The sequence below is a fragment of the Rhipicephalus microplus genome, chromosome 3, assembly GCF_043290135.1.
Source record: "Rhipicephalus microplus isolate Deutch F79 chromosome 3, USDA_Rmic, whole genome shotgun sequence".
NCBI lineage: Eukaryota > Metazoa > Arthropoda > Arachnida > Ixodida > Ixodidae > Rhipicephalus > Rhipicephalus microplus.
Genome location: NC_134702.1, coordinates 69497088 through 69515830, shown reverse-complemented (window position 1 = coordinate 69515830; position 18743 = coordinate 69497088). Strand labels below are relative to the sequence as shown.

The following is an 18743-nucleotide window of genomic DNA, read 5'->3' as shown; positions in this document are numbered from 1 at the left end:
ACTTGTTCTTTGGGCCACAGCCGGCGTCCGCTGGCGCGCCAAATAGGACCACTTCTAAATTGTCCACGCTTTCGTGGTGCGGTTCGGGGGGCCAACACTTCGGCCCTTGGAATTAGCCCGGCGATCGCCTCCCTAATTAACGGGACCTGTGACACCATCCATCTGTCTGTCTGTCTGTCTGTCTGTCTGTATGTATGTATGTATGTATGTATGTATGTATGTATGTATGTATGTATGTATGTATGTATGTATGTATGTATGTATGTATGTATGTATGTATGTATGTATGTATGTATGTATGCATGTTCATGCGTCCATCCGTCCGAACGTCCGCGCGTCTATCCATCTCCGCCCGTCTGCTAGTTTGTCTGTCCGTCCGCGCGTCTATCTAGTGAACAATCCAAGTACCGCCATCTCCCATCTCGCATTCCCTGTGGCAATAACCTGCTCTAGAGCGAGTATGTACCACCGGTGGCTACATACATACATACATACATACATACATACATACATACATACATACATACATACATACATACATACATACATACATACATACATACATACATACATACATACATACATACATACATACATACATACATACAACAGATAGACAGACCCACGCCCTAAGGAGCTTCGCCCCTAAATCTTGCTTCATCATATCACCCATGCCAATTCGTCACTGCCGCCAGCCTGTTTATGAGCTAGCGATATTGTAACGCCGAGCTTCAAAACAGACAGTCACAGCAATGCTGAAGTTTCTACGAGCGACAAGCCTTATACTGACCAATTGTGACATCCACGTGTGTTTGTGTGTGTATTTGGAATTATCTTCATTCCTTCCTCATTCTTCTCGTTATTACCTTTATTGCGATAGCAACTATAGAGTGGTGTTGGTAAATTTTGGCCGTCACCGCTGCCGTCATGTTCAGTAAATTAATAAGTATGTATATACAAAAAAGCCCCCCGCCCCGAAAAAAAATCAATACATCAAAATTTCGAAGAACCCGATCGAGGATTCTAACCCCTAACACTCACTCCGCAGCCCACCGCGTTAGACAACTCTACCCTGCACCATGCATCAACGACTTCAGTAACGATGAGCTATTTATAGAATACATACAATTTACCGTTGATACAGTAAGGATCTTAAAAGAGCTTGAGCGTGTTCTGTATCATGCAACGCTTTCACATTTTCTTTTCATCTTAAAACTGCTCTTAAGCCACGAATGAAAAAAGTGGCCCATTTGAGCACCCACTCTTGATGTGGAACGACCGAAAGAAATAAAGCCGGGCACACCTTGCGTCAGACACCACCGCATGGAAGGAGACGCGGAGGGGTGACTCCGTGCACCGAAATTGCACAGAAGCGTCAGGTTCTGCATAGCCGACGCTTTCAGCGCGCTGTTCAAACACAAAGACGTAATGAATTTGAGTGTTGCTAATTCACACATGCGCTGTCCATGCCTGGCCTTTTTTTTTCTCGATCGTCCTTCTTTGTGGTTCAGTGGCGCGCTACAAGTTTGGAGCTGTTTGTGGTCCTTCGTGCGACATTTTAATTTTTCCGATACCGTATTCATTGCTTGTTCTTGCGGCGAGACTGATACTTTTCTTTATACTCTACTCCACCTGCAGCGCAGGGTATCAAATAAGATGTTTACTTTCCGGTTAACGTCCCTGCTTTTCCTCAGTATACATTCACCTCTCTCTCTCTTTGTTTATTCTGGAGAGTAAACAATAACAATTTTGGAGGGACCGCCTCTTCCTTTTTTATAATAATTAGCAACCTTATCACATATTTGTGCTCCCCTTAGCATCAGACGCCCTTCGTACTTTTCTGATTATGCAGATCGAGTCCAACGGCCACTCGACATGACGTTGCACTATATTCTGGATTTAGGAGCCAAAGGAGACAGAAAAAAGTGAGAAACTTCAAGCCTTCTGGTGTCAAGACTAATCATAATATCCGCTGAGTAGAAGCGACATTTTTCAGGCACCATTATTTTTTTTTTTTTTGCAAATTGCTCGTTAACTGGCGCATGTGAAATCTTTTCTCAGGCTGTCGAAATTGAATGGAAGCGGTTCAATGAGCTTGTGCAGATAAACCTTTCATACTCTTCATGTCTGACATCCGCATAGAGTTTTTATGAAGATCATGAAATTATATACGATGCTGCTTAATCAGTGCATTCATATGCCTATGTCACCCGAAATATCATAGCACGTTCCTCCTTTTCTTTCGGCCGCTGCATTCATAAACCCTTACCTCCAAAACAGGGCAGAAAACTGAATGCACACCTGGCTGACTTCTCTGCCTTTCCTTGCCTTTAGCCTCATTTTCCTCCCTTTTAATTCTTAAACATTGCTTCATGATAGCACAGTTTTAACAGAGCGCGCAGATTTTCGGCGGTTACGTGAAACAAGTCACGCAGACGTGTCACTAACTAAAGGGAAGCAGAAAAACCAATAATAGCTTATCGATTATTAATATTATAATTATTATTATTATTATTATTGTTGTTGTTGTTGTTGTTGTTGTAGTTGTTGTCCCGGCTAGTGTTTCTCTTGATATGTGATCGTTTTCTTTATCCTGTTTGTTTCTGTACCCCTCGTTGTTTTATCATTTGTGTATTTCGAACTGTTGTATAAGCACGCGAGTGTGAAAACCTTTCAAAGTTGTACAGTGCAACAGACGATGAGTGATTACCATTCAATTGATTGATTGATTGACATTCGCCGTGTTTTGTACATTTTTTTTATTTCTCAGTAGTGCCGATGCAACATGTGGCTTGTGTGCATACTGCGTTGATTCGTTTTGTGGCTCGCGTGGAAGTGAGAAATGCTTGCTGTTCCTTTCCGGCCGCATGGTCGGCTATATCGTCAACCCTGCACACTTGGATTTCGTATGTCGCCGCTTGCACGTGCTCAGGTACCAGCGGCGCATCCGTTTGCTGCGCATCGGCGTCTTCATGCTGATGGCCACTGGTTTCCTCTACCAGGCATCAAAAGTAGTTAAGGCGTATCTCAGCTTTCCCAGCGCCGTGGACGTTCGCATCGAGGGAGCCGAAGTGCTGCTCTTCCCTGGCCTCTCAGTCTGCGTCACCAACTGGTACGTGTGACACAATGTGCGCTCCTATTGCTGTCCGCACACACGCTTACTTTGCGAGAGAATGTAAAATGTTCACAAATTCTTTCCTTTCTACGTCACTATTAATCCATTCTCCTTTTATCCCTTGCACCCGAGTTTAAGGAATTAGCCCCAGTTGGTGAAATGTTGTCTGATCCTGATTGTTCAGTAGCGCTCGACAACACCACAGCCACTCGATAATGAATGAACAGGTGAACTTTATTTAAAACTGGTCCGGCAGTTTTCCTTCGGGCGAGGCCAGGGAAAAGTGGCCATTTTGTCCCGTCCCACACTCCCTCAACGATGATGAAACAATTTTTTTTGCTTGCGCTGAAATTACCATATCCTATTTCGAAAACGTTTGCTACTGTTTCAATCACGGATTCTCTGGTTGGTGCGTCCAAGACATCGCAATAAATGCTGGAACATCTAGGAGACTTTTAAAAGGAGTTTTCTTTTTGAGATCTGATTAAATCTTGGGACAGCAATATTATTGGTAAATTTTCAAGAAGTGCACCCGCTTCTGGTTAAGTGTGCACGCACATATGCGATACACAGATCTGCGCAAAACGAAACTGCTGGACTGTCCTTACAGTTGTCACGACTCTCATCCTTTATTCTGTTCAAGAACCACAAGGGCCACTCCTTGGCCACTTAGCTTGCGTAAAAATAAAATAGGCGGACATTGCATACATAGCGAAGCTTTGCGGAGATACCTCAAGACAGTATACGATATCGCAAATGATTAACTGATATATTTTTCTTTTAAATGGAATTTCATTTATCATACAATATGCAGATCTTATTACGTTTCACGCAGTGAATAAGTGCCATATTTCAAATTGCTAACTGAACAATCATCTTTTTTCGTTTTGTGTTATTCATCTGCCTAAAATTGTTGTAGGGTCAGCAAGACGAAGCTATGCGAGCACTATCCGGATTTCTGCGAGACTAACACCACTGACGTAGGTATTCAAAACGGTATTTTACCCAGTCCTTTTATGGTAGTTGGGCGTCAACATTCATAACATTTTTGTTTATCCATCACCAAAAACGACAATGTTAGTAAAGAAAATATTAGCTCAAACACTGCTGGAAACGATGTCTCTCTCAATTGCCGAATTGAATATCAGTGATTCTTTCTGTCATCTTTCCTTCGGGAGGGACAGAATCTAAACAATAGTAAAGTTGAGGGGAAATGTGCTATTGGAGTGCATGCTTGTGGCAGTGACGCCAGTCGTCAAACTGATTACCAATTTTCAAGTGCGTTTGCGTACGTATATAAGCTTTTCTACAAATTTTTCTTCTCTTTTTATGTACAATCGTGCTTGTGCAGGTGGAAGAGCTGAAAAAATTATTACTGACTGGCGGCAAACTGGGGGACATTGCCCATAGCTCGGAAGACGTTTTGCAGATCGGCTTTGTAAACCCGACGCAGTATTTCTTCGAGTTCTACCTGAGCCCGAAGTAAGCAACACTGCGTCGATTGGCCTGCCTGCTGGTTTTTGTTTGCTCAATGGCGATTGTTCAACAAAATACCAATCAAGAAGGCTGTAAGGCAGGGGGACACAATCCCTCCAATGCTATTTACCGCGTGCTTACAGGAGGTTTTCAGAAGACTAGAATGGGAGCAGTTGGGGATAAGAGTTAATGGAGAGTACCTTAGTAACCTGCGCTTCGCCGATGACATTGCATTGCTGAGTAACTCAGGGGACGAATTGCAACTCATGATTACGGAGTTAGACAAGGACAACAGAAAGTGGGGTCTTAAAATTAATCTGCAGAAAACGAAAGTAATGTACAACAACCTCGAAAAAGAGCATCGCTTCGAGATAGGTAATAGTGCACTTCAAGTTGTAGTAGACTATGTCTACTTAGGGCAGGTAATAACCGCAGAGCCGAACCACTAGATTGAAGTAACTAGAATAATAAGAACGGGGTGGAGCACATTCAGCAAGCACTCTCAAACTATGACAGGTAGATTGCCACTATCCCTCAAAAGGAAGGTATATAACAGCTTTATCTTTCCGGTACTTAGCTACGGAGCAGAAAACCTGGAGACTTACAAAGAGGGTTCAGCTTAAATTGAGGACGACGCAGCGAGCAATGCAAAGAAAAATGGTAGGTGTAACCTTAAGAGACAAGAAGAGAGCACAGTGGACTAGAAGACAAACGGGGGTTAAGGATATCATAGTTGAAATAAAGAAGAGGAAGTGGACATGGGCCGGACATGTAGCGCGTAGACAGGATAACCGCTAGTCATTAAGGGTAACAAACTGGATTTCAGAGAAGGGAAGCGGATTAGGGGGAGACAGAAGGTTAGGTGGGCAGACGAGATTATGAAGTTTGCGGGTGTAAATTGGCAGCAGCAAGCACAGGACCGGGTTAACTGGCGGAACATGGGAGGGGCCTTTGTCCGGTAGTGGACGTAGTCAGGCTGATGATGATGATGATGATTGTTCAAACTCCTAACAGCATCAGGTCACGATCGTCTAAAAGAAAGTTGAACCAAGAGAGCTTCAAAAGCAAGCAAAAGAACAACGGACTACAAGGTTCAAGCAAAATTCACAAGAAACCTAAACAAGCGTGAAGTGAGATCAGATTATGAAAATAAACAACAAACATTTCGAAATACATTATCGGAAAAGTCAACGGAGAACCATCGTGGAATAAATCAGCACTTGACAAATCTGTGCGTTTTAGTTTGCAACCTTCTGAAAATGCTTTTGAACTACGCTTTTTTGATGACGGGGAAAGCGACCCAACTTTCGATTCGCTCCTTGATTTTTTTCCCGATTTTGCATGTAGCCTTCTAAATGCCACTTGAAGAAAAAAGTCAGTGCCAGTTTAGCCCCTAAGTACGTCAGCATTGTGCCGGGCCCTGGCAAAGTCGAGACGCTTTCAAACCGGCTGCCTATAGGCTGCTTAACCTCCCTGCCGTTCCTTTCCTCCTATTTTCCTTCCTTCCTTCCTTCAGACCTTGCATCTATGAGTGATTACATAGACGCAACTGGAGGAGCTGGCCCAGCGCTAACGTCACCTAATACTACACCTTGCAAATACATCGAGCAAATATGAACTAAGATTTTGTATCGATTAACTGGTGTAGTTTTCTCTTTTTTTATAGTAGTGAAAGATCATTGAAATTGGAGTGTCACTAGAATCAACGTTTTTAAATGTGAACTTGTCTTCGTAAAGGGAGCTACTTGACAAAGACATGTTCACAACACGACATGTTGGCTCAGACGAAACCTTTTCTTCGCTGATTTTTTTAATTTCTTGCCCCTTCTATAGTACGCTGAAGTTGTTTCTTGTTTCTATTTCATTGCAGCGTTACGCGACAGTCCTACTCCCGGCTACCGAGTCAGATGTGCTACACTATGAACTGGAGGCACGACCCCAAGATCGAAACAGTCCATCAAAACGTTTTGGCTTTCGGTACGTGCACAGAATTAATTTTTACGCTGAATATTGCATGTGTCATGATGGTATCGAGATAATAGAGTTGGCCTATGTTTGGCTTTGCAAAGAAGCAGGTCAGAGGTGCAAGTGCAGCTATCTGTCGACGAGAATAAAATGCTTACTGAGATACAGGTTTCAACGAAGGTCTCACTTCGACAGTACACGAACTCCGGCAGTTCAGTGACGCTGCGTTTGATGTCCCTGCAATGAATAGTTCCTTGAAGGGATAAAGACTGGTTGGTAAGATCTCTAATATCTTTCTGGTACAGTTTTGCGCAACGTCTGAGGTCTAGGGAATGCAAATAACAAAGCGTTATAGACGCTATATCCACGTTGTTATAAAACGCTCACCCGCAAACATCTGCGGTGAATGAAAAGTCGTTTTGCATCTCTCTGTGCTCGCGAGTAACCGTACCTCAGCACATAATTTTACACTTAGCAAATTTATTGAATTCGCTCAGTGCCCTATAAAGTTTTTATAGGTATGTACCGACTACTATGTTGGTACATACGTATGAGTGAATAGGTGATAAAATTGAGAAAACGTTTAATTTGCGTGAACGACATTTCCAGAGATGAACGTGCTCTTTGCCTGGCCTGAAGACGACGTCATAGAACTGGACGAATTCGAAATGAATTTGGGCTTTCACCACGTCGACACAAACACCGCCGGAAAGAAGCACGCTATGGCTTTCAAGCCTTCGGGTGACTTCGTGTTCGGAATCGTGCAGGTTAGTAGTTTCAGACAATCGACAACTGTGCCACTAAATAGCACTGCAATCAACTGACGGATCACACTGCGTCCTTGAGCATGTGCTGGTCACACATTCTTAGAAAGAGATCTGTCCACTGTAAGAAATAGAAAATTTTGATGCCAATTTTTCCCCCTTAAAGTTATAAGTTCAGTTATGTCGTGCTCAAGGATACCAAGCATTTTCCAACAAACAGTCACCGCTTGAAGATGCTTGAAAATATTTGCCTTGCGGATGTCTTGTTGGCATTGCATGCACTTTTTTCTCCGTTGTTGTACGATGTAGGGATTGTGGACCATAGGTACGTGACTTCTTGGTCATCCTTATTTACGCTAACCACGAACCGTAAAATAATAATGCGTCAAATAATCAGTCTGTGTTCAGCACATTATTTTATTCCAAAATTTTAATTGTAGATTATAGTAACTGCGGAGAAGACTGAGGCTGTAGAATAACTTACCCGTGCACACTTTGAGGCATCCGCTATTACTAATGAGGCACCTAAAGAGATCGTATCGCTTCACGTCTAAGGCTCACTTTGACACACATATGAAAACTTACAGCAATTTTGTTCTACGTTTTCTCAGATGTCTCAATTTAGGTAGTAATTAATTACAATATATTGATTTCGTCAGTGCCTGTGTGCTTTCTTATTTCGATTAATACATGAAATGCGTGTGAAAAAAATTACCAGGTTGTGGAAGAAATCAAACATCTGACATGTAACTTCATTTTAGAAGTTTGCCAGTCTTAGTTGGTCACTTTTTTTGACGTTCGTGTTTTTATGATCGCACGGCGGCTGCCCCTTACACTAGCCATCTGTTGCCAAATAAAAATTTGTGTCTTTTCAATCGCTGTGTCCTAGCATTCCTTTAATGAAATTTCGTTTGGGGGCGATGTATTGGAAGGAGGGAGTGGTATCTCTGCCTGCGCCCTTCGCCACCAAGTGTGACAACTACAGCCGGTATCTGCGCCTCCCCAACTACAAAGTGAAGTATTCAAAAGAGGTGAGCCAAACCTTCTCTAGTCACCGGACCTGTTCATTGAGAAAAACTGTAGCGAATGAAGGATTAAGAATTAGAATTATGACTTGGCTAGTTAGTAGATATTCGTGATAAATTAAGGAAGGTGTGCAAGCATGGACCTAGGAGACAAATCGAAGAACTCACTTGGGTTGACCTGATTCATCTTTTGTGCCCATGTTTGCAGGCCTGGCGTCTTTATCACGAAATTAATGTTGCTTGATCGTGTTTCCAATCTCATTTCTGTTTCCTTACCCTATATCTCAAGATATGCTACGAAGAATGCCGGAAGGAGATAACACGAGAAGTCTGCGGGTGTATTCCAAACGATTACGCATGGCGAAATCACATAAGCGACAAGGTCTGCGATTTACATGAGACTAGTAAGTTATGCTTGAATCTGTGTGTACTCAACAGAATGCATTATTTTTTTTAATTATTTTCAATGAAGTTTACTACCTACCTACCTACCTACCTACCTACCTACCTACCTACCTACCTACCTACCTACCTACCTACCTACCTACCTACCTACCTACCTACCTACCTACCTACCTACCTACCTACCTACCTACTACCTGCCTGCCTGCCTGCCTGCCTGAAATCCTAGCTGAGAAGTTTCGAGTGAAGAATCGTGTTAGGATTCTGAACCATAATCTTTATCCAAAATGAAAAAAAAAAAAACTCGAACGAAGAAGTCACTAGCGTTATTTGTCTTTTTAGTTTCGAAGTTGGATGATTGCGGACCTGTTGTGTTCCTACTTCTTTTCCCCTTAGAGATCTTTTTTACTGTGTGTTCACAGTGGTATATCTGCACTCCAACACCATTTTATTGCACGTAAAATTCTCCACTCATCCTATCCTGCGCTATCAGCTTTTCCATGGTTGGCACTGGAAGAATTTCTTCAACTCAAAGTTATCGTACCACAGTATGCGTAGTATAAAAATGTTCATGTGATAAGCATTCAAAGATTGGCTACATTAGAGGCGACTACTGCAACTCCTTGAAAATTAAGACCTAATTAAAACTAACCCCTCCCCCTGCCCCGAATCTTAAGTCATGGCATATAGGGCGAAAAATGACCAAGGTGGTGCCGCCCCGAAATCAAGAAGGTGCTACCATCCCCCTCATCCCCCACCCCCCCCCCCCCCCAAAAAAAAAGGCTACGCCTCAGGTCAAAAACATTAGATACACACAATCACCTGCGTGCAAAGAACGTCTTTGTTCAGTTTAACATTTGAACATGCCTGGCAAAATATGACATTCTGAAGGTAAGTGACACTGCTTTTTTTTTCTTTCTGCTTCTTACCCTCAGCCAACTGCGTCCATGCCGATGGCAGAGCGATGTACAGCGTAATCTGCAATGACCGCTGTCACACAGCGTGCAGGTGGGCATCATGCCTTCATGGTTGACTCTAAGGTCTAGCGATGAGAAGATAGATAGATAGATAGATAGATAGATAGATAGATAGATAGATAGATAGATAGATAGATAGATAGATAGATAGATAGATAGATAGATAGATAGATAGATAGATAGATAGATAGATAGATAGATAGATAGATAGATAGATAGATAGATAGATAGATAGATAGATAGATAGATAGATAGATATGTGGGGTTTAATGTCCCAAAATCACCATATGATTATGAGAGACGCCGTATACAGTGAAGGGCTCCGGAAATTTCGACCGTTTGGGGTTCTTTGCCTTACACTCATATCTGAGCACACGGGCCTACAGAATTTTCGCCTCCATCAAAAATGCAGCCGCCACAGTCGGGATTTGATCCCACGACCTGCGGGTCAGCAGCCGAGTACCACTAGACCACTAGAACACAGCGGTGGTGCATTGATCAGAAGAAGGAATACGAAAGATAACCCCGTTACTAAACATGCTGCTGTTGTTTCATGCTTCATAGCTTCTTATCTGTATTTCATGGTTTAATGCCAAAGCTACAAAACGTCACTTTGCAATGATTAGTTTTGCCACAGTGCAGCGTACTCCTTTGAACGCTCAGACAGAACTTCAAAGTGAGCATTACATCAGACCGTCTCGAAATACATGTCGAGATGGTTATCTGTCAGGTTGATGTACGCATTTGACTGCACGTGCAGTTTTCTTGCGTTGGTGGCCGAAATATTCTACGTGAAAAGTGTACAGGAAAATTGCATGCAATTTTCGCGCAATATGATTCACCAAATTGTATCTTACTGCGATTAAAAGCACACAGTTATTGATAGAATGATCATGTTTCCGAAATGGCCGTTTTCTTCAAGCAAGTTTGAATGAAATACACGTTCACTTTAACGAATGCAATAATAAATAAGTGGTAAGAGTTGTAAATGCCTGTTTTTATTCTGTGGGATTCTATTACTTCCAATACGTTGTTTATGAGGCATAAGTGGTAGACTGAAAGCTTATATGACTTGCACTTTCAATAATTAATCAGATGCCTGCATTTTCAGGTACCTAATTTATACATGAGGTTGTTGGACTTTATTTACTATTATTAGGATAATGAACAAAGGTACGAAGCGTTGTAGCAGTCAAGTCCGCTTATTATGGAGTATTTGATATCTAAGTTAAACGAAAAGAAAAAAATTACACGCAAAGAAACGAAATAAAAAATTGTAATAATGCCTTATAAAGCAGGGCCTACTTCACGAGTGCGTACAAAACCAAAACAATATTTACAAACACAACTGTGTGATCCTTCGCAGGGAGACGATATACAAAGCGACCCAGTCGGCGTGGAAACAAGAAACCAGCGTGTCTATGGAGGGGTGAGTGCTTTGTCTACGGATTTGATGAAAGAAAAGAAAAGTAGTTCTTATCGTTAACCTTCGCGGGGGTTCGTCGGATAACGAAATATTGCTGCTGCAAGTAGTTATGATGTCACAAGCACAATGTCCCTTTCAGTAAAAGTACATGTTGCGTTGAAATACAGGAGAAAATCACACTAAACGTGCTGTACATATAGCTTCAAGAAAATTGACTTTTCTACGAATTTTTGTTAATGCGAACAATGATGATGGTGATAATAATAATAATAATAATAATAATAATAATAATAATAATAATAATAATAATAATAATAATAATAATAATAATAATAATAATAATAATAATAATAATAATAATATAATAATAATAATAGCAGTAGTAACATGAAGAACATGGAGAGGCTACTATAATGCTTGACTTAGGTATGTATTGCTGGAAACCACGCGTCAGCGTTCCTGTACCCAGGCGTATTCCTTGAGTGCACTTTTTCTCTCCTCGCGTAGCCGAAGTGGGTTCCAGAGGTCACTCAGAAAGAAGCTCGTGGTTCAGATCGGCTCCGCCAGATGTTGCAACAATCTCGGCTACTCGCAAAAAAAAGTGTCCGCCGTCTTAATGAAGTCATTCAGTTATTGTCATTATTAACGTGAAAGTTCATTCTGACCTATCAGCAGTAAGCGTATGCTCTGGCATCACAGGTATCCATTAAAACTCTAAAGCGGCTTTCCCATACTTTTGTGCGTGGCCAGAAAACATTGCCGATTGGTAGCTCAGGCTTCTGACAACACGTGAGCCAAACATTAGAGCCCCGCACGAGGCCTTTAATTTGCAATTATTTATCTAGCTGAACTAGAAAGCGCTCTCCGTCATCTCGGCGAACCGCGCCATTTGTGTCTACGGCCCTGCCATAGACACGAAGTCTACGGCCGTTGGTTGATTTGAGCATTGTGAGTCGCATGGTTACCATATCTGCCACTAGATGCCACCACGTGCCTGCGCTGGGCGGGTAACTATGGATCCACTCATGTGGACGGTTGCACTTGAAAACGGAAGAAAGGAAGCATTTAGCACAAGCATTTAAATTCGTCCCATTTGTTTACCGGAATTCAGTATGGTATGTCTGCCAAGCGGCAGTTATGGTGTACAATGATTTAACGAGTGCCTTATTCTTCTTTTTTTTCTTTTTCCCTTTCAGACTCACCTTCGTCAAAGTGCGTGCACTCATGACATCAAGGAGCGTCGACGCACTGCACTTTATTCCTCTATTAACGGTCAGTGAAATCACTTTCTACACTTTGGCAGAAAACCTTCACTGTATCAGCACTTATTTGTACTTCTGCAACGCCAGTGAATTTTTCAAGGCAAATAGTGTGTGAACGCTTTGATACAGACCTTTTTGATAATAAGGACCATGGCAACAGCTGTGAGCCAGCTAGCAGCTATCAAGCAGCAAGCAGCATTTGAACATAGACTAACATCCAACTCGTAAAAATGGTAAGAATATGAAAAGCAAAGTTACCTCTGCTTTCTTACTCTACACTGAGTGAGAAGAAATGTTAGATGGAAAAAGGTAGCAGGACAGGCCCGGTTTCCAGGCTCAGTCTAAAGGCCCGAAATATTTCATTTCCACACAGGGCACCCAAGTGTTAGGTCTCGTAGGAGGCTACTCTGGTTTCTGGATGGGCGTGGCTATTGTTGTGGGGGCCACCGAAAGCGTGAGGGTCGTCTTCGACTTCTGCCGCCGACGTGTTCGAGGAAGGCTCCGCAAGGCTGAGTGAGTACCACGTTATCATATGAAGCGAAATACCTCTCCCGCTGTAACTACGCCATAATAACACTGTCTTAAGTTATACCTGTGACACAGATGGGAAGTAAATTGAGTGGAAGAAAAGGCGACTTGCCACCGGAAGGAACCGAACGTATACAGCCTTGGTATTACGCGCTCTTACCAAATGAGCTAATGCTGTGGTTAGCCGTGCTGCGTGAGGCCATTTCCTTTTCAATTAGGCAGGAGTTTTGAAGTTTATTTTGAGCAAAATGAAATGATTTTCAATCACGCTATTTAAGGAAGACTACTTAAGTATACTAGAGATGGAAAGACGTGAAAATATAAGGGCTCGTCCTTCTTTGTCATATACAAAAAAAAAAACGAGCCCGTCGCAAGAATGTGTACAAAGTTTAATGAGATATTTCTGATATCAAGCGAACTCCGAAATTTCATTTTAAAGTACCATGAAGACATTTCGAGGGCCATAATAAAGTCTCGTCATGTGCTTCGACACAGGAAGGCGTTCAAAATTGGCGCGCGATTCGAGGCCCGTTGCATTTCGGCTCCACTCCGCACGATGTCGGTAGCGGCAATGTTGATTCCCTTGAGCAACTTTAAGTTCTTTGAGGTTACAAGAGAACGCGTTGTGTACACACCGAATGCGTGTTCCCACCGCCCATCATAGCAAGGTTTGGCAAAAAAAAAATTAACCTGTTTCCTTGAGCCTTGAATGTGCAGATGAAGTGGGCATGGGCGTCTTATATCTGCTTCTTTTTTTTTGCTTGATCTTGTATGAAATTAAACATCGAACATTAACAATAAACGCAAGGCTAGGATTAGTGAACGGGGATAGGGGGAAAGGGACAGTGAAAAAAATTATTAGATAGGCGTGATGCACGGGTCTATTAACGATGAAACCCTCGCCTTTGGATTCACAATGGTGACAATCTAATTCATTGTGACAAAAAAAAAAAAAGAGAACAGCGCACCACACACCGCATTTAAAATACAAAGAGAAGTCCTGATCTATAGAGAAGTGGTTTGACAGGATAACGGGGAGTAAAATATCACGAAGGAAATATGACGAAATATAGTACACTACACTTTCCCAGTTTTCGGGTGTCCACAGAGCGTGAAAGTGCGTATGGATAAGAAAAAAAGATGTACGCAGAACATGAATGGCCTCAGGAACAGTTTTAACTATGTCCGGTGGTTGTGAATCTTGTTTATTGTTTTAAATTTACGTGGACTCATTCTATTCTGTTTTTTTTGTTTGTCTGGTGATTTTTTTTCGCCATACAATGGCTCGAATCTCAGGCGTATAGGTCGGTAAGAACGAGCTTCCTGAAAGAGAACAATCATTAGTGCTACCGAAGCTTCACGGCTGTTACGGTTGTCAGAATTCATTCCATATATTTGCCAGTGCGGTTGTTAAGAATACTTTATTGAGTGAGTGGTTCATTAAGTAGTCATCGTAGTTGGTATATCACAGCTGCAGGGCCTGAGCGCACCGCTGCTCATACCAGGTCTCTTGGACAGAAAGTACGGGCCTATGGCGTGGGACGCCGAGGTGACATGCTATTAATTTGCCCTGCGATTACAGCGAAGACGATCGCTTCGCCGTACGTATCGGTTTACCTTCGGCACAAGATCGACGCCTGCGCGTGTGATTTGTTCCCCGACGCCGCAGGATCACCTTTCTGTTCCGCGTGGTCAAGATGCTGATGGTGCAGGGATGCTTCGTGGCGTGCTCGTTCAGCATCTACTGGGATTACGAGAACTACCGCCACTTCTACACGGCCGTCACCTACGAGCAAGAGAACATGCGGGGCGTCTTCTTCCCTGCCGTGACCATCTGCTCATACGAAGCGTGAGCCCCTTGTTGCCTCTGTAGCGTTGCGTGAAGTTAGAGAGCCCCTATATACCATTCCGCGTTCATATGCGAGTGAGTATAGTTTTAAATGCGAAGCATTTCCTTGTCTACTACATGCACTTTCAGCGTTTATCTACATATCCATTCAGCTATCTATCAAGGCGCCTACGTCTGGGTGCTCTCACGATCTGCCCCCCCCCCCCCCCCCCACTGACTTGGCATAAACCAAAATTAGCACGAGAGGGTGAGATGGTTCAAAGAATATGAATCGCTGGTCTTGACATGAATAATGTCACAGTCTTGTCGCATACATCGTCAAACACTATCCGCCAGACGTGTGGCACATATACGCCGGCGTTAATAATAATAAAAAAACTCACATCGTCAGCGTTGACCTGACGAGAGCAAAGAATAGATGTCAGGGCTCTATAACAGGAATCGAACCCTAGCATTCGGCGTGGCAATCAAGTAAGCTACCACAGAGCCACGCCAGGTCTCCGAACTACTATTCAAATAGGCGCCAATGCTCATGAAACGTCAGTTGTGGTTGCAGTATTGGCTATCCATTTTTATAAACACGAAATGTGTACATTTACGATGCAGGCGTGACGTCGGGTTAACTTCACTTGGAGTTAAGCGCCATCCGCTTATTTTGATTATTGTAACAATGTACTGGACTACCATCCTCGCGAGCACCAGCGTTAAACATCAGCTTACCACTTCTGGTGCTGCTAATATCGATGTTACGCTCAGCCTCCCGCTGCGCAACTGTACACTGGTTATATAAAACAAATGAGGCTGTCTAACGAGTGTCTGTGCGTGAATTTGTACATATCTTTAGCGCCACTTCGTAACGATTCTCTCAATAAAAAAAAAAATCAACACACTCACCTTCCATCCGCATGCTTCGCATAACATCGATTCCCAAGGTGCACGTGATCTGCCGAATTTTCTCTTGCCTTTGCAGCTACCCTTCTTATAGGCGCTATCTCCTCACTGCCGCTTATTCATTCATATAGAACAGGTGCACCACGTCAACACTAACCGTTTCACCTATCAGGAGTTCGTGCGTTTCGGCTACATGCCGTTATCAGCGCTATAGTGCAGATGAAGATGCGTCGAACGAAGTGACATCAGTGGATCGATCATGACAATGATCTAGACAAGTCACAACGGACGTGTGACTGGATGGCAGAGCTGAGCAGTGGATAATGCTCATCCCTGGTACATAGATCAATTGAAAGCTTATTTCCTGATGACGTCACGCGAAGAAACTACTGACTTCAAGGATAGTGCCGAACGAGCGTGAGAACATCAGAAGAGAACTGCGAGCTCGTTTTAGTATTTCCACAGGTTATTTAGGGGTCCTTCAATGTTTTCTGTGGTTGTTATTGCCGCGTGATAGGGTTGTGCAACTATTAGAACATCTTATTTTTCTGCATAATCTGCTTCAGCTTTATTGGAAGCTTGTTCTACAGTACCGGACTACAGATACCCTAATTCCTGTATGTGGATACGCGGCAGCCAGAGCGGCCATGATGCACTTATCATGGACAGTGCTTGTTCAAGTGACCAGCATATGTAGCCTTTATTGCAATAGTCGAGAAGATACAGTATATACAAGTGAATGCTCATACGGCGAAGAGCTACCCCAAAGAAAAATTGAGGGCGAACGAAGAAGTATCACATCACTGAGCGCTCACCCTCTACTAAATGTTTTTTTTTTTTTTAAGAAAAGGCGGTAATTTAAAAGATATCACCGATCGTTCGTGGCAATTGTAGAAAGTCACGCTTGCCCAGTAAAGGCCAGATGAGTGTAACAGAAGTCACGTCACGTGCGGGAAAAAGACGCTCGTGACAACGAAACAAGTGAAAATCGTAACGTGAAAAGTGTAAAGAAGACGATATACATGAAAAAAAGCAAAAAAAAAACGAAAAGAAGTATAATCGGCCAGTTAGCCCATTCCTATGGTACATTAAGCTAGCTTTTGTTCAGGAACTGAAGACAGTTTAACGCGACATGCTCTTATTTCATAAAAGACTTCTAACAACCCTCTAAGTACACAAACACACACACACACACGCACAGACACGCACACACACACACACACACACACACACACACACACACTCACACGCACACGCACACACACACCCAAAAAAGCGAGCGCGTCATTCTATTTTGAAAGTCGCCTTTCTCGGGTCCTTCATAATGCAAGAACGGTAATTCACGTTCCTTCATTGTGTTACATAGTCTCCACAGGTTCATGTGCGCAAAATATCAGTTGTGAACTGTCCCTTACGTTGCTTTGTCGTGAAGCCGGCCACCCGTTCTTCCTTGTTTCGCCTTATTGTGCGCGGGCAACTGATTTCGCTTCATTATGTGCGTTTCCGAATGCGCAAGGGGAGGTGACAGTGTGTAGCCGACGAGTGCGAAATCTCGACATAAGCTCATCGCTCAGTGTTGACACTCTATACGTGTTTTATGAAAAAATAAGTGGAAAAAATCTTTCGCAAGAAGGGAAGCAAGGGTGAGAAAGAAACTACTGCCTTGTTTTTCAACACGCGGTGGTCAGGGCCGCTTTAAGAATTGTAATAAATTCATCAAAAAGACCTTCGAAGTAAAAAATTACAGTTACCTATTACTGCCGCAAGAACACGTTAAACGGTTATTTTACGTGCGCTCTTTACAGCGTGAACTTCACCAGGATGTGCACAGAGTACGGCAGATACAACAAGTGCGTCGCCGCTACATTCGTAAGCACGTTAATTTGTTTCTCTAGAAAAAAAAATATCCATCTCATTATAAACATAACGGGAACCAAAAGCAGTGGCTTCCTATAGTGTTTTTTAAACGACTCAGTTATTGCACTTGGCCGTCTAATATGCAATTTGATTGTTCTTGCTTCTGAATTCATGTAAACCCCCTTTTTTTATTTAATTGTGCAATGTATTGGGTAATCGACCGGAGCGTGAAATAAAAAGGCAGACGTAGTTTACCTGTGAGATGCACTAAAAATATGGCATTATTTGTCCACGAGGACATAAAATCTCGTCACTCGTGGGAAATGTTTTCTGTTATCTTTTCTCCTTTCATTTCTAAAATCTCGATAACAACCACCCCTTGTCTGCGACGTCACGTTTAGCGGTTGCATTCATAATATATGCATGAAGTGCAGGAAGCAGGAGGAATGCTACAAAAAAATAAGCGTTCTATGTTCTACGCATAAATTACATCATTGGACATCCACAATAAGTGATAATGTTAATGATTTAATCATATTGCGTTACACATTAAAATCCCGGATAGTAAGTGTATCTTAATTACTAATATTCATTTGCGAAAACAGGTTCTAGCAATATTGTGCAAAGATGTCGGAGTCTCCCTGCTATTGCAAAGTTATCTGTGTTCATTTGTATAAGCGTTTTTGTAGATCATACCCCGCACTTTGTCCTTCGTAAGCTTTTAGGTTTAAGCTAACCTTTTTTCTCAATTAGCATGTTTTCTCCACCGATGTTCTTTTCTGCGATACGCATAGTATTGAGGGTACGCAATGCAAGGGTACCATCGCCATTGTGCATTTTGCAGGCACTGTATTATGGGAAAGCTTTTTTTCTAAGTTAATGTTGCGCTTTTTTTTTTCAGGATACGACAGTGGGCAATGATATCGTCGCCATGAAGTACGTTATCAACTACACCTATCCCCCGGCTGACGTCTTTTCAAATTGCACCATGACCTTCTCAGGAGAGATCTGCGAAAGCTTCAAGTGCGACAACCTGTAAGTATACAGCTTGCCAGCCGGCTAAACTACGTGCTCATTTGGTGTTCTAACCAATTAAAATAATAGAAAATAAAAGTTGATTCGTACATTCAGGTTGCAAAAAAGTAGCGTGACACATCGTTTTTTTTTTCATTGATAGAAACACCATTAGAGTTTCGCAGACTTCTA

General features: G+C 42.5%; 1 protein-coding gene across 1 annotated transcript in view; it reads left to right on the top strand.

The window, feature by feature from the left end:
- Positions 1 to 1801: 1801 nt before the first annotated feature.
- LOC119161091 (uncharacterized) overlaps positions 1802 to 18743 on the top strand; it is a 37850-nt gene continuing 20908 nt past the window's right edge. The window contains exons 1-15 of the mRNA XM_075888335.1: positions 1802 to 1925; positions 2933 to 3112; positions 4035 to 4095; positions 4467 to 4597; positions 6462 to 6568; positions 7166 to 7323; positions 8253 to 8351; positions 8635 to 8749; positions 9683 to 9755; positions 11091 to 11153; positions 12347 to 12422; positions 12786 to 12925; positions 14610 to 14789; positions 17486 to 17549; positions 18439 to 18572. Of these exons, the coding sequence (XP_075744450.1) occupies positions 1876 to 1925; positions 2933 to 3112; positions 4035 to 4095; positions 4467 to 4597; positions 6462 to 6568; positions 7166 to 7323; positions 8253 to 8351; positions 8635 to 8749; positions 9683 to 9755; positions 11091 to 11153; positions 12347 to 12422; positions 12786 to 12925; positions 14610 to 14789; positions 17486 to 17549; positions 18439 to 18572 (1631 nt within the window). The 5' untranslated portion in view covers positions 1802 to 1875. The remainder of the gene's footprint in view (positions 1926 to 2932; positions 3113 to 4034; positions 4096 to 4466; positions 4598 to 6461; positions 6569 to 7165; positions 7324 to 8252; positions 8352 to 8634; positions 8750 to 9682; positions 9756 to 11090; positions 11154 to 12346; positions 12423 to 12785; positions 12926 to 14609; positions 14790 to 17485; positions 17550 to 18438; positions 18573 to 18743) is intronic.